Below are 16,183 nucleotides of genomic sequence, written 5' to 3'. Positions count from 1 at the left end.
CGTCATCTATAAAAACTAACGTCTTCTCTTTTAGTGTTGGCTTTGATCATTGTATTCAGGAGTGTGTGTTTACATGGAATAAAATATGGGTTGTTGGCCATCTGACCCCTCCTTTTGTGAAGGTGAAAAGAATTATTGTCAGCTGGCCAGGCATCTTGTCTTCTTGTTTCTATTTGCAAGTCTTGCTGGAAAATTTCTGAGTCTAATATAAAACAATATAAAATTTATGTGGTTTATTTACAGTCTTAGGGAAGAATGTAATACAGATAGATGACTGAAAGGAATTTTGTCAAGTTATTTACTTTCACATAGTGGGAAGACAAAAAGGGTATTAAATACATAAGATTACAGATGAGGAAATTTTATTGGTGTATAAGGAAAATTGAACATTTAAGAAATGTTGAGTAATAACTTATGGCATGAGTGCTGATACATTTATCTGACAGACTTTTTAACATTAGGTTATGATAGCAGGTTAATGAGTTGGCATTTTTATAAAATTGGATTTTGGTATATTTGAAATCTATGAAATATTAAGCAATATTATCATGTATATGCATATATATATATATACCACTACTAGTAAAAATCCCAAACTCACTGAGGAAAATGGAATTCAAAATGTAACATAAGTTACTTCAATGGGAGTTAATGAGAAGGGTTATAGGAGAGTGGAGTAGAAAAAAAGAATGATAAGAAAATGAAGAGAAGTGTGGGCGTCCTGAAAGATAAACTGTTGTACAGATAAATGAATAGGTACAGAATGTTTAAAGAGTTCAGTAAGGCCGTAGTGTGAATTTAGGAGGATATGTGAAAGCTGAAGTAAATTCCTATATTGTAGAACCACTTTGGAAATCAGATCCTCTTTGTGGATCAAGCTCATAGCTTAAGGCATGTACAAAAGAAAAATTCAGTCACAGTATAGTGGGATTTATGATTTCTTTCCAGTATGTGATAGGGCTGCTGGGTTTGTAAGGAGATATTATACTGTAAGCCATAGCTTATAGTGCATACTTTCGGGCTATAGCCAAGTCACATTTAAAAAGATGAATGCATTTAACTGAAATATTTTCTTTCCCCAGAAATCCTGCAGGGCGGACAGGACTGGTTGGCCGGGGGCTTTTGGGAAGATGGGGTCCAAATCATGCTGCAGATCCAATTATAACCAGGTAAGAACTGTAGCTACATGTGTATGTTTGTAAATTACACACATGTGTATGTGTATATGCCTGTGTGTTTGGATATGCAGTTGTATGTGCAGGTGTATATGTATAAATGTTCATATACATACATATATAGATATGCACATACACAGAAATCTGTATTTTCAAGGGACTTTATTTAAAATTATAATGATATGATGTAAGTGTTGTAGGAGTAAATTAAGCATTATTAAACAAAGTTAATTCACCTGAAATTTATTGGCATCTTTGTTTTCCGTGTTGAGTAGGCAGTTAAGAGGAAATGAAAAAGTATAAGAATTCAAGGTTTTGATTTTCTTTTGTTGAAGATCTGTAACTTCATTTATAAGATAGAAAATTTGAAATAAGAAAACATGTCAAATATTGATAAATATAGTCATACATTGCTTGAGAATAGAAACACATTGTAAGAAATGGGTCATTAGGCAATTTTGTCATTGTGTGAATATCATAGGCAGAACCTAGATGGTGTGGCTCAGTCACTGAGCATGGGCTCTTGATGCAACTGAGAGACGGTATGATGTGAGACCTCTGCTGTAGTAACATAGCATAATGCTTTATAGTAAACTTTTTTAATAAGTAGAGAGAGTACACTATTTACTTCAAGTATAATACTTGTACATAGTTATGTGCTATATTTTATATAACTGGCAGCACAGTAGGTTTGTTCACACCAACATCACTATGAATGTGAATAATGCATTGGGCTACAATATCACTAGGTGATAAGAATTTTCCAGTTCCATTATAATTGTCTGGGACCACCACTATGTATAGGGTCCACCACTGATTGAAATGTCATTATGTGGTACATGACTTTTAATATGGGTGATACAGGATGCTTTAGAAGAGTAGAAGATTGTGTGTGGGCATAACTATAGCAAAGTGGATACACATGAAAGGCCTTACAGGCTGGATGTGGTAGCATATGCCTGTGATCTCAGGTATAGGGAAGCAGAGGCAGGAGGACTGCAAGGCCAGTCTAGGTAAAGATAGTGAGACCCCCATCTCAAAAACTAAAGCAAAACGACTGTGGGTGTAGCTCAAGTAGTAGAGCACTTGCCTAGTAAGACTGAGGTCTGGGTTCAATCCCCAGAACTACCAACAAAACAAAACAAAACATAAAAAAAATAGGTCTTATTAAAGTAGAGCGAAACTTGAGTTTGGAAGATGGGAGAAGACTTAAGAAAAAGGTTCGTAGTAATAGCTACAGGTGGTCTTCCATATCCTTGGGTTCCACATCTACAGATTCAACCAATCTTTGGATGAAAATATTTGGGAAAAAATTGCATCTGAACTGAGTATGTATAGGCTTTTTTCTTGTGTTGTTTCCTAAAAAATTTAGTATAGCAACTACTAGCATTTACATTAGATTGGCATCATAAGTAATCTAGAGATGATTTAAAATATACAGGAGGACATATGCAGGTTATATGCAAATACTGTTCCATTTTATGTAAGAGATGAGTGTTTGCAGATTTGGGGATCCTAGAACCAATTTTCTGTGGGTACCAGGGACGACTGTATTTGAGCATTGAGCAGCAATGAAAAGACCAGCTTGGTTGAAACAGATTGTTATTGTACGATAATGGTGGTGGTAAATGAAACTTAAAATAGTTTTTAATACAATTTTATTGTGGAAGATATTAAATGCCAAAGTTAAGAAGTATGAACTAAAGGCTTCAGAATGTGGGAAATGCAGTCTCTTCCTGAGGTAGGCCTACTTGATAAGCAAAAGCATATTTAGCAGATCCTTTGGTAATTGTGATTCAGAATAAAGAGATGGGTGAATTATTGTTTAGGTAGATTTAGCCATTTCTACAGGAATCAACAGTGCATCTAGAAAATTCTGTCTTACCGATTGTCTTTTTAACATTTTTACTTTTAGGATTTTTTTCACCGACCAACTCACACTATGGAATTGTCACCTTCCTTCTTTAAATAATTGCAAATACACTTATTTCCTTACTTTTAAAATTTTGCTGTTTGGGGATCTTCTTTCAAGTAGGCTTTGTTTTTCTCTGATCTGAACTGTCCTAATGATTTGATAGTTGAGCTCTAGGAAAGCAGTTTATTTCCCTTATTTTCAAGTTATTGGTTGGAAAAGTTACCATCTGATATCTTACTCTCCCTACTCTCCCCAATATTATCCTATTGTACTCTCCTACTTACCCTCTCACTTCCCTGGCAAAAGATCTTTACCCCCTCCTCAACTTTTGTATGTCTGTCTGTCTGTCCATCTGTCTCTGTCCATCTGTGCATCCATCTGCCTACTTATTTACTTATCTACCTACCTCTGTACCTATTTTTCTATCTACAGGTCTCTTAGAATCTATGGCTTAAATGACATGGGAAGAGTGAATATATTCTTATGGTCTTAAGTAAAAAATATTAATGGCAGTATCAGTTTTTCCCATGTTGGTGAAATTGGCCAAAAGTTAAAAGGTATGAAACATTTGAAGTAGAACTGTAATGCTAGTAAGGGGACAAAAAGCAGAAAAGGGAAGACAGAAACTTGTTAGCATTTGTTATTATTTGGATCTTAAATGCTGTCCCCCGCAAGGAGGGTGTTTAAAGGTTTGATTGCCAGCTTGCAGCACTTTATGAGGTGGGGTCTCTTGGAAAGAAGTTAGGTTATGGGGCTGTATCATTGAAGGGGATGTTGGGGCACTGCCTCCTCTGTGCATCTTCCCCTCTCAGCTTCCTAACTTCCATGAGGTGAGATCTTCCTCTGCCACATGCTCCTGTCATGATGTACTGCCTTGCCACAGGCCCAAAGGCAACAGGGCCAAATGACCATATGCTGAAACCTTTGAAACCAGGAGCCCAACTAAATCTTTCTTCCTTATAAGTTGATTTTCTCAAGTATTTTGTCATAATGATAGAAATCTGACTATCAGAAAATTGATACTGAGAAATGGGGTGGTTGTTGTGACCATTACCACAAACCTTTTTAAAAAGTCTGCTCCTGTGGGAGCAGGCAGGGAACCAACAGTATGGTTCAGAAGCCTTTGGAATTGGTTTGTGGGAAGAATTTAGAAGAGTTTGGAGAAGCAGGCTAGAGAATGCCTAGAATGCTATAAACAGAGCTTAGCGGATGATTTTAGGAGGGCTCAGAAGACCAGAAAGCAATAGGGTGGACAGTAAAGACTGCACATGTGAGGTTTCAGGTGAGGATGAGGACTCGACTGGGAACTGATGTTGTGATATTCTGGCAAAGAACTTGGCTGTGTTTTCCTGACCCTGAGACTGTGTGGGGAAGGAATATCAGTAGGGTACAGGGATACCATTTTTATAATGATATATGACAGTAACTACTAATGATGTTTTTAATTAAAATGCCCTACTACTTTGTTGCATAAAGAACTGTTATTTTAATTTTGGTGACTGTAAATACAGTGCTAGTAAACAACATAGCAAGAAACATCTCTTAGCCAGGTGTGCTGGTGCGTGCCTGTAAGCCCAGCACCTGAGAAGCTAAGGCAGGAAGATTAGGAGATTGAGGCCAGCCTGATATGCACAGTGCAACCCTGGCTCATAGAAAAAGAGATAGAACAAGAAAAGAGGGAGGGAGGGAGGAAGGGAGGAGGGAAGAGAGGGAGAGACAGAGAGAGAGAGAGGAGAGAGAGAGAGGAAAGAGAGAGAGAGAGAGAGTGGGAGAGAGAGAGAGAGAGAGAGAGAGAGAGAGAGAGAGAGAGAGAGAGAGAGAAACGGCAGCTCTGTTTAAAATACTTAAACAAGTCCTTTCAAAGTAAAATGTGAACTAAGTGCAGTGGCTCACTTCTATAATCCCAGCTACTTGGGAGATGGAGATCTGGAGGATAGCAGTTTGAGGTCAGCCCAAGCCAAAAGTTAGTGAGACCCCATCTTAATCATAGGCTGAGTATGCTGGTACTTGCCTATCATCCTAGATATGTAGAAAATGTAGGTAGGAAGATTGTGGTCTGAGGCTGGTCCTAGGCAAAAATATGAAGAATAACTAAAGCAAAAAGGGCTGTTGGTGTGGCTAAAGTGGTAGAGCGCTTGCTTAGCAAGCATGAGGCCCTGAGTTCAAACCCTAGTACCACCAAAATTTTTTTTTGAGAACACAAAGATGATATGCACTCTGCTTCTCATCTCTGTGGTCTTGTCTTCTTACCCAGCAGCATCTTTGTCTCTCTATTCTGCTTCTCATACTGCTCTGTCTGACTGTGACTGTCTGACTGCCTGGAGGACCAGAGGCTCTGTGTTCAATTTTTGTTTGCCAGCTCATTGCACATAGTGTGTAGAAGTAATTAAGTGTTCGTGAGTGGACAGAGCCGGCATTTGCCTTCTTACCTCTCTTCTTATCTAAGTGTCATCCTCTAGTGCAGACATTGTACCTTTTTATTTAAGTAGATAGTAGCAGTGATTAAGAGCACAGATTTTGGAACCGCATTGCCTATGTTCAAACCTTAGTTTATATCCTATCAACCTTGCAGTTTTGGTCAAGTTATCCTTTTTTGAGGATAACTTGTTTCCCTCATCTGTAAAATGTAAAATAATACAACTGCTCTATAGCTTTGTTTTGAGGCTTAAATGGGCAAATACATTTAAGAACTTAGAAAGCCTCAGGTATATAATAAGTGCTATATAAATGGCTTTTAAAAAATACAAATAAGCTGGGAGTGGTATTACAAGCCTGTAATCCCAGGTACTCTGGAGGTGGAGTCAGGAGGAATGAATTTGAGGTCAGTCTTAGTAAAGTTAGCTAGACCCCATCTCAGAAACAAAATAAAATCAAAAGGGCTGGGGATATAGTTTAAGTGGTGTAATGCTTGCTTAGCATGCATGAGGCTCTGGATTCAATTCCCAGTAGTGCCAAAAAAATATCAAAGTATAAAATAAAAAATAAATAAAGCAGGGCATCGTAGTACATTTCTGTAATCCCAGCACTCTGAGGCAGGAGGATCTCAGCTTTGAGGCCAGCTTAGATGAGACCCTATTTTTATCAACAAATAAAACAAAAAACGAAACGAAACCACCCCTCGAAAAGCACCAACAAACAAAAACCCTGTTTCTCTCCATTTTCACTGTCTTCACCTTTAGTTCTGTCCTCACCACTTTTTGCCTGGATCATAGTAACAGCATTTTAGCTGGTCTTCTTGGCTCTGTGTATTCTTCCTTCCCTCTAAACCAGCCTTCTTGCTTTTGTCAAAGTGAGTGAACTTTCTAAAATACGAATTGGTTATGCCTTTACCCTGCTTAAAAATATTCTCTAAGACAAATTGATGAATCCGGTTACATAAATACTTTGCTTCCTTCTTCAGCCTCATCCCTCATCTTTTCTGTATCTGATGCCCATGGTATCAGACCACGCATAGATAGATGTTCAGGTTCTTGAACACATTATTTTATTTAATTACTGTTTCTTGTTTATGTTATTCCTTTGTCTGGCAGCTTAAAAACAAATGTGCTAATCTCTCTTTTGTTTCTGTTTACTATGCTCATCAAACTGTTGCCTGGTTTCATAGTTTCCTCACTTACATAGCTAGCCCTACTGCTACACTGTGAGTTCTTCTAGCCAGCTACTACCGCATAAAGACACTTGGAGACTCGGACCTGAGCCTGCAACTGTTTAGTCTCATGCAGAGTGATGAGTAGATCGTAGACTTTCTTTTATGATTTGGTATTAGAAGTTCAAAATCCTTATTTTTGCCTAAGAGACTATTAGAACAGTTGTTAAAATTGGGGGTGGAGGCTGATGTGGTAGAGGTTAGGAAGGGAAGGGAGATTTATCGCCAGCTCAGGGAAAGATGATATGGTTAGAAAATGTATTCTGAGTTAAAATTGCCTTATGCTTTTTATACTTTTATTCAATTCAAAATATAAAATTAAAGATGGATTGAGGTTTTTTTAAATCTAGAGAGCATAAAAGTTAAAAATTACCTTTTAGATACCAGTTGTAACTGTACCATATAATCTGCTTTCTGGTAACACAGGTAATGCAGGTATTACTAGGGTTTTTGTCACTACTTGTAATTTCTAAAAAGGATCCTTGGATTTTTTTTAAACTCTTAATAGCCCTTCTTTTAAATTCTTCCTTTTGAACTTTTTTTGATAGTACTTTAAATAGTAAAAAACTATTTATATATTGAATTTTCATTGTAGAGAGTACAGTATCCTTTATGTAAAATAGAAATAGAATATTTTTGGGTAAAACTAGCTGACTTAAAATTAATATATACCCTATTACAAAGAAAAATATCTATAATTTTGCCTCAGGCTTGAGAAAGAACTTTGGTCTTTGTTCTAAATCAGTTATGATCTTATATTACTGTTTACAGGTGGAAAAGAGATAGCAGTGGAAATAAAATCACCCACCCTGTTTCTGGGAAACACATCTTACAGTTTGTTGCAATAAAAAGGAAAGACTGTGGAGAGTGGGCCATCCCAGGGGTGAGCATTACAACAAAAATCAAATTAATGTTTAAGTTCTTTTAATTGCTTTACTTACTACAGGGTTATTGTGTTTGGATCTTTACCACTCCATTTCTCCCCACTTCCATTGTCTTCACCACATGAAATATCTCTTTCTATAACAAGTTTAGGATAGCACAAGGCTGTTAGAGTCTAATTCTAACATCTTTGGACAAGAACATGGACTTTGGAGTTATAGCTGGGCTTGTGTTCTGGTCTTTCCACTTTCATCTGGGTGTTGCGGAGTTTAGACCCTCATCTTTAAATAGTCATATGTGCCTCACAGTGATAACATATGAACTTATGGTATTTAGTGGGGTCCTATCTCAACTCCCACTCAAAAGTGGTATTTTTAGCACTATAAATTCTGATAACTTTACATGCAAAAAAAAAAAGATAGCTTTTATTAGTTACTGCTTCCTGTATTTTAAAGGTTTTCCACATCATTATCAGGAACGCTGCACTTTTGTTGGCCTAGAGTTTGAATTTATGCCAGTGAGACATTTGAAGTAACCTTTTAAAATATGTATAATGAGGGTGATTGCAGGTTTTGTATTTTATGCCTTGTTATGAAATGTAGATAGTTTGATGTGAGGATGTTTCTTTATAAATACGCTACCATCTGCAAGAATATTTTTGTCTTTGTAGGCTAAAAATGGAATGGCATTAAAAATCTTAGCTGACTCTGATAAAAGCTTAGGCTAATTGGTATAAGCCAAATCTTCAAGCTTTACTCATGCTGAGTGCAATAACATAATCATGATTTCATCATAGGATTTACATTTTTATTGTCATTTTAAACTCAGATCAGTGAGGCACCATTGTCATTGATATAATTTTGAGGGTTACTTATCTACACAATGTAGTTTTGAATATCTATTGTCAGCTAATATTTTAGACATTGAGGGAACACAGAACAACATAAACATCCCTGTCTTTTTGTGCTAACATTTCAGTTGGGACAGACAATAATGTAAGATAAATAGTATAAGATAAATACTTTGGAAGATAAGATAAATAATTTAGAAGGTGGTAAGTATTAAGAAAAAAAAACTAAAGCAAGATAAGAGACTAGAAGCATTTGAGGGTTTGCAATTTTGGATAGTGCAGTTAGAGAAGAGCCTCATCGAGAAGGTGATGTTTGAGAAAAAAATCTAAAGTAAGTGAGTGAGTGACCCATGCAGACATCTCGCGATGAATATCTTGGACAAAGGTAATAGCAGGTGTGCAGGCCCTGGGAACATTGAACATCTTGGCTGGAATGAGATGAATGAACAATGGGGGAAGAACCAATTTGCTATATTCTTTCTTGCCTCCAAACCATTTTCTCTTAGCTTGAATTTGGAAAGTACCAGAAAGTGAATTTGTTTGGCTCAGTTAGCTGTAGGCTAACTTTGGACCAATCACTGTGGCCACACATAGGAGGTACCTTTATTTGCTGTTTCTACTAGAAACAAAAAGCGCTTATCACAGAGGAATGGCGCAGATAGAACAAGAAATGTCTACTGTATCATTCAGGAAATATTTATTGAATGAATCAAAGTTATTATTTTTTTAAAATGTGATTTTAGGGGATGGTAGATCCAGGAGAGAAGATCAGTGCCACACTGAAAAGAGAATTTGGTGAGGAAGCTCTGAACTCCTTACAGAAGTCCAGTGCTGAAAAGCGAGAAATAGAGGAGCAGTTGCACAAGCTTTTCAGTCAAGAACATCTAGTGGTAAGAAATGGTAGTCCCTAGAAGGGATTTAGTTCTGGTGCTTTTTAGGCAGGTACTCTACCATTTGACCCACGCCTCCAGCTGTTTTTTACTTTGGTTATTTTTTAAGTAAGGTCTCGCATTTTTGCCTTTCACCTGCCTTAGACCTCAATGTCCTATTGGAATTATAGGTGTAAGCCACTGTGCCCAGCTCCATTTTAACTTTTTTTTTTTTTGCAGTACTTTGGTTTAAACTCAGGACCTTGTATTTGCTAGGCAGGTGCTCCATCACTTGAGCCACTCCATCAGCCCTTCTTTTGTGTGAGGTAGTTTTGAGATAGGGTTTCATGAAGTATTTTCCTGGGGCAGGCCTTGAACTCCTGATCTCTGCCTCCTGAGTAGCTAGGATTACAGGCAGAAGCCATTGGCACCTGGCCATCTTAACTATCTTTAATTGTACAGTTCTGCAGTGTGAAGTATATTTATATTGTTGTGCAATGGATATTTACATTTCTGAATCTATTGAAGGTAATGAGCTTCTGTTCTACCCATTCCTGTTTCACCCTAGACTTTTTTTTAATCTATCTCCTTTTAAAAATAGATATACAAAGGATATGTTGATGATCCTCGAAACACTGATAATGCATGGATGGAGACAGAAGCTGTGAACTACCATGATGAGACAGGTAATGTACTTATGTTTCTTAAACTGCCTGAAACTGGAGGAAACCCACATGGTCTGCTAGGGCACCACCACATCTGGATCGGTTAACTACTGGCTTTAGGATTGTATTTATATGAAAGCATCATTGTTAGTATTAAGAGAATACATAGAACAGAGCCTGAACAGTAACTAAAATTTCTGTAATCCCATTGGTAGCATATGAAATTAAGGTTGCATATGGACTAAAGTGGTATGCTTTGAAGTTGTCAGTTTCTTGTATACTATGATTCAACTTGTTTAAGACAAAAACAAAAGCAACTGGGAATTTGTGGGGGGAAGTATGGCAATGACGAAGGAAACGGGATTTATATTTATCTTATCACATAATTAGCATGCACTGTTAAAGCACAAGACAGTACCAAGAAGATTCTAAGTACTGAAAAAATTTAAATGAATGCTTTCTGCTGTATGGATTTTAAATTTTATTGGAGGAGACAAATCTGTTATTACAAAAGGAGAGGAAAAATCTATCTTAAAATTAATTCTGATCTTTGCACATTGAATGACTTCTCTTGTAACATATTTTACTACTAATTCAGATGGTGTTTTAAGTACTTGGTATTCATCTGTAGCATAATGAAGTGAGAACATCTTAAAAGAGAATCAAATGCTGCATTCTTGGCTGTTTTCTGAGCTTTGAAACCTTGTACAAGTCACTTGTCCTCTTGGGAGTCAGTTTATTCAGATATAAAATGGGCTGGAATTAGAAGATTTGTCACTTTTGTGCTTTGTGCTTTTGCTTGTTGGATTTGGGAGAAACTCCCAGCACTTTCTATACAACAATTCTAAGATGTTGAAAGAGTTCATCCTTCTAGTATTGAGATCTTATAAGATCTCAATAGATGTAATTTAAAATAGGGTTTATACAGCTTAACTACTGACACATTTGTTAGTTATTTTTGGGGTTAAAACCAGTGATAAGAGATTGATGATGTAGTTTATGGATTGTTCACTATTTTTATCCCACTCCCTTTCTCTCTTTAAATAACAAAGAAAATTCTGTACTTATAATTCCAAAATCTTTGGCCTATCTAAGTTTAGTTCTGATGCTTTCTTTGTCTGTTTAGATTGTAGTTTTTGCCTTTAGAATGCCTTGCAGTATATTTTGGAAGTTGAACATGGTTTATCTAGTAAATGGAATCACAGCAAGCAGGCCTAAATTTAGTGTGAGGTTTTATGTGTATTTGGCTAGGAGTTAGGCTTTTATTGTTCCTGTAGTTAAAGCTTTCAGAAGTTAAAATTTCCTCTGGGGTCCTTGTTTTTATCTCCCCTGTTATCTTTGGGTTTCTCTAGAGACTTCTTAGTAAGTCCAAGAGGTGCCCTTCTTTCTGTTGTATCCCGTCCATCCATTACAGTGGTAAGTTTTAGGAGTAAGGAATCATAGGAGAATTCTGTGATTGGTTCTTAGTCTTTTATTGAGTGAGCACTTCTGCTTCTCAGCTTTTTTTCCTCCTTTGGTTGGCCAGATGGGCCTGGAATTTCGTATTTCACTTCTCCCAGTTTGCCAGGCTGACCTTGGCAAAATAATTTTACATGAGGTCAGTGTACTCTGGCAAGTTTCACCATGATTACTTTTCCCCTCATCCTGCTGGAAGTGAGAGGAGATTTCCTCCAGAGAGGGGGGGCAGTGTGTCCTCTGATCTCAGTTTTCTGATGGGTGTAAGAATTGTTAATTTTCAGCTCAGCTTTTTTCTTGTGAGGATGAATGATGACTCCTAACTCTACATGTCAACTGTCTTTCTTTAAACTTTGTTTTGTATAATTTAAAAGTGATCAGAGAGGTGAGTAAAAGAAATTTTCAGACATTATAAGTTCTGATTAAAAAAAAGATGTTAGAGGAAGGTGTTATTTAGATAATCTGATGCTTCAACTTAACTTTTGGATTCAGTTTTATTTTTCACTTCTCTTTCTCCATTGAAGGTTGGATGTTGTACTTGTAGTGAGCGTAGACATAAAGCTATTATTTTAGCATTGGAATTTAGAAACCTGTGTGCTAAAATATTGGTTATTTTAAGCAGTAGTTTTGTTATCTTATTATAAAGGTAATTATTATATAGGTAAAGGTAATTAACATTTTGATTTATCTTCTATCAGACTTCATGTTGCTTTTGGTTGTTGTTATCAATAAAATGAACTTAAATTGTACATTCTATTTCATTACTTGGTGTTTCATTGAAAACTACATTATGGACATCATTCCATGTTAGTATATATGGCTCACCTTCATTTTTAATGACTGTGTGGGAGTCCATTGTGTATCTGTACCACCATTTATTTAATCCATGCTGTATGGGTGGAAAGTTTGTTTATGTCCATTTTTTAAAAAGTAATGTTTAAGCACATTATTTAAAAATATAGAAATAAGGACTGGAGGTGTGGCTCAAGTGGTAGCACAGCTGGCTAGAAAGCATGAGGCCCTGAGTTCAAACCCCAGTACTACCAAAAAAAAACAAAAAAACCCCAAAAATATAGAAATAATATCTTGAGTACTTTAACAGGTTTGTCTCTTTTTTTCCTGTGGATAAATTCTTCAAAGTATTATTCCTGGACTGTTTCTATGAAGCTTCAGATCTGATAATAAGATGCACTCTGATATTTATTGAGTGAACACTCATCTGGGAGCATTTCTAACACTTAGTAACCATGGCCACTGTTCCCATAGGAGTAATGCTGTTTACGTCCTTAACAGTGATTGACGGCATTTGTTTTTACTTTTTAATAATTATAAATAGAAATATTCTAATAGTATATTTGTGTACATGTATAAATGGATTATTTATTTTTATTATGGTTTCTGGTTTGATGATATGCTTAGAAAAGTCCATGTATCTTAAGGCAATAAAATAAGTCACCAGTTGATGTTTTTCTTTTATCTGTTTTTGCAATTAAGTCTTTAACCCCTCTGGAATTTATTTTGATGTAGGAGCCACTTCACCAGCCCTTTTTTGTGAAGGGTTTTTTTTTTTGAGATAGGGTTTTGCGGAACTGTTTGCCTGGACTGGCCTCAAACCACAGTCCTCCTGATCTCTGCCTTCTGAGTAGCTAGGATCACAGGTGAGAGCCACCAGTGCCTGGCCAGAATAATACTCTTTACTTTTTAAAGAGAAAAGCTTTCTTATTGCTGCTTCCACCTAATATTTATGAACTTAGTTAAAACTCAGGCATTTTTAAATATTCTGGTCACCAATACAATGATGATTTAAGTTCATTTTTAGTAAGAATACTTGAAGATATAGGATTATGCTGCAAAAGCAATGGATAAGTAAATTCCTTTGTTTGGTGATGTTTTTTCTTTGGTAACTAGGTGAGATAATGGATAATCTTACCCTAGAAGCTGGAGATGATGCTGGAAAAGTGAAATGGGTGGACATCAGTGATAAACTGAAGCTTTATGCCAGCCATGCTCACTTCATCAAACTTGTGGCAGAGAAACGAGACGCGCACTGGAGCGAGGCCTCTGAAGCTGACTGACAGAGTGATAGCTTGTCTCCATGTTAGCCAAAGGCCAGCGAGGAGCATGTGCTGAAAGAAGGCGCTATCACAGAACTCATACAATCAAAGGGGCACTTGGAAATGATTTCATTCACTTTCAAAATGTTTGTATTTAGAAGGTTTTGCATCAGTAAAATGAACAAATACAGTGAAGTAGAACCCAGAAGTGTTAGCTTTCTTGTCAAAAGGATTAGAAATAGTTTGTCATATTTTGTAGTATTCTATTTAAGCATGGCTCAAACCAAATTTAAATAACTGATGTTGTTTGAAGAATTATAATTAGAATAAAAATAAATTTCCAGTTGGCTGTGATTTGTGCTTTCCCTCTAGTTCTTGTTTGTTGGCTCTTTCCCCCCGACCCCACAATCTTCTGAGGCCTTGAAGGATGTTCCTGCTACAGCAGCTCCTTTGGAGGAGGACCACAATTGAATGTATAGTTTAATGTCTAACCTGATTTTCCTTTAAACTGTTTGCTGCACATTTTGCTTCATTTGAACTTGTCAAAGCTGATTTTAAAAGCTGAAACTTTTTATATTCTTGACTTTGAGTCATGATTTCATAAGAAGTTTTAGTTATTCTTTTAGCCAAGATCAAATCAATGAGTAAGAGCTTATAATTTTCATTTTTCAGAAATGCTAAATTTAAAAATATGTCCAGATTTTAGTAATTTACGGACTTTTACTCTACTATAACTAATGTATGTTGTAAATCAACTAAAATAGATGCAGAAGGGAATTGAAATCAGGCAGGGACAGAGGGAAGTCTTTGTAAGTTCAAGTGTTTTTTGTTTTTTTGTTAGAAGGCGTATGTTAAGGATTGAAGCAATTTTTTGAAAGACACGTGGTTAATATTACAAATTACAGAGGAAAAGAGAGAGTTGCTGTGTAGGGTCTCTAGGAAGCAGGGAAGAGGAAAAGAAAGTACTATTCTCTATCCCAGTGAACATGTGGATCTCATCTGGACAAAGGATGTCCATTGGGAAGTCCCATGATATTAACTATTGTAAGCCTGAACTAGAGACTTTCATAATTCCTTCATTCCAGTTGAATTACAGGTGGGACATCTGAAATTGGAGGTTTAGTGAAAAGGGACATGGCAGTTTTATTTTCTTAAGCATTTGAAAAGATACCAGGTTTACTCTATAGCTAGGGTTAAGGTAAAACAAAAGGGATGGGTTTTTAATTTATTTTTTATTTTTGTCAATTCAATGCCAACTTTTTTTGTGGTAATACTGAACTGAAGTAATAGGAGGCCTTCCCCCTGCCCCCCCCCGCCTTAGTGTAACTGTAAATTTTGTTGAAAAACATTGGAATTTTTGATTTTAGGATACCTTGAGAGCCCCTCACCCTTATATTTTAAGCCTTTGTGTAGTATTAATTTTTAAAAGTTCATAAAATCGTGGTCCCTAGGACATTTCATAAGGGATTTATACTTGATGAGGATGACCTACAGATTGGGTGAGAGACTGGATGATCTTCTCCCAGTGTGAAAGAGTTAATTGGCTTTTACCTTTACTGATTGGCAAGAAGAAATTGCCTCTTCCTGGTACTAAATAGAATTCTCTAAAATTGAAACTAATTATAAAAGCTTTCGAGAAAGTTTGAGCAGTTTTATGAAAAATGGTATCTACTTATATTTAATATTATTGATACATTTGAGTTGAAATTAATAGACATTAGATTCATTGTGATCTTTTGGAGTTTTTACTGGAACTTCTACTGAGTAGACATAATGATAAAACCACTATTAACCATTGCTAAGATAGAAGCAGAAACTCTTCCGATAACTGTAGATATACAGCACCATCTATAATAGAGAAAAACTCAGATTAAAATGTTAGCATGAGGCCTTCCCATATTACTAGGTAATATTCCATTCATATTTGATTTTCTTACGTCTTATGCATAAGGAATATTTTTTCTTTTAGGGACATTTAATAAAATTAATAGCAATACCATTTGCTGAATATCTATATTACTATACTACTTAACTCTCAGAACAATCCTATCAAGTTAGGCGGTATTACTCCCATTTTACAGGTGGAGAATTTGATATTTTGAAAGATTGTCCAAGGTTTTGTTCAATAAGGGACAGAGCTTGGATTTGAATCCCTGTCTACCTAGTTGCAGAATTTGTTCTGAATCTATTCTATTCCATACTAAGGTTATAAATCCTTTTGTGATTTATTACTTTAAGGATACAGTTTGGAAGACTGTGTTAGTTAAGTAGTACTCACATTAGCCCAAATCATGCTGTTACAGTTTGTGACTTAAAATTTAAGGCTAGCCTGACTTGGCTAGCATTGTTGAAATTGCATAATTTTGGCCCAGAGACAGTTTGATAATTTCTTAATCTAAGGATAATGGCACAATCGGTATTTGTCTTGCCAGCAGGCATTCTTGAGATTTGGAATGCATTTCAAACTCAAAGAGACATATTTGCTACATTTACTTCAGGTCATAATTATCTTTTTTTTTTTTTTTAACCTTTTTTTTTTTCATTTTTCTTTTATTATTCATATGTGCATACAAGGCTTGGTTCATTTCTCCCCCCTGCCCCCACCCCCTCCCTTACCACCCACTCCACCCCCTCCTGCTCCCCCCCTCAATACCCAGCAGAAACTATTTTGC

The 16,183-nt window shown here is 36.2% G+C and overlaps 1 protein-coding gene across 5 annotated transcripts in view; it reads left to right on the top strand.

Annotated features, from left to right (window-relative positions):
* Nudt9 (nudix hydrolase 9) overlaps window positions 1-13,865 on the top strand; it is a 64,383-nt gene extending 50,518 nt beyond the window's left edge. For 4 of the 5 annotated variants that reach the window (XM_074041790.1, XM_074041789.1, XM_074041793.1 and 1 more), the window contains exons 4-8: window positions 1,083-1,169; window positions 7,508-7,619; window positions 9,212-9,358; window positions 9,939-10,023; window positions 13,366-13,865. In XM_074041790.1, the coding sequence (XP_073897891.1) occupies window positions 1,083-1,169; window positions 7,508-7,619; window positions 9,212-9,358; window positions 9,939-10,023; window positions 13,366-13,532 (598 nt within the window). In that variant the 3' untranslated portion in view covers window positions 13,533-13,865. The remainder of the gene's footprint in view (window positions 1-1,082; window positions 1,170-7,507; window positions 7,620-9,211; window positions 9,359-9,938; window positions 10,024-13,365) is intronic. The other variant, XM_074041792.1, reaches the window with a different exon arrangement.
* The last annotated feature ends 2,318 nt before the right edge of the window (window positions 13,866-16,183 follow it).

The sequence above is a fragment of the Castor canadensis genome, chromosome 9 (assembly GCF_047511655.1).
Source record: "Castor canadensis chromosome 9, mCasCan1.hap1v2, whole genome shotgun sequence".
NCBI classification, from domain to species: Eukaryota; Metazoa; Chordata; class Mammalia; order Rodentia; family Castoridae; genus Castor; species Castor canadensis.
This window is presented reverse-complemented; position numbering and strand designations above follow the sequence as displayed.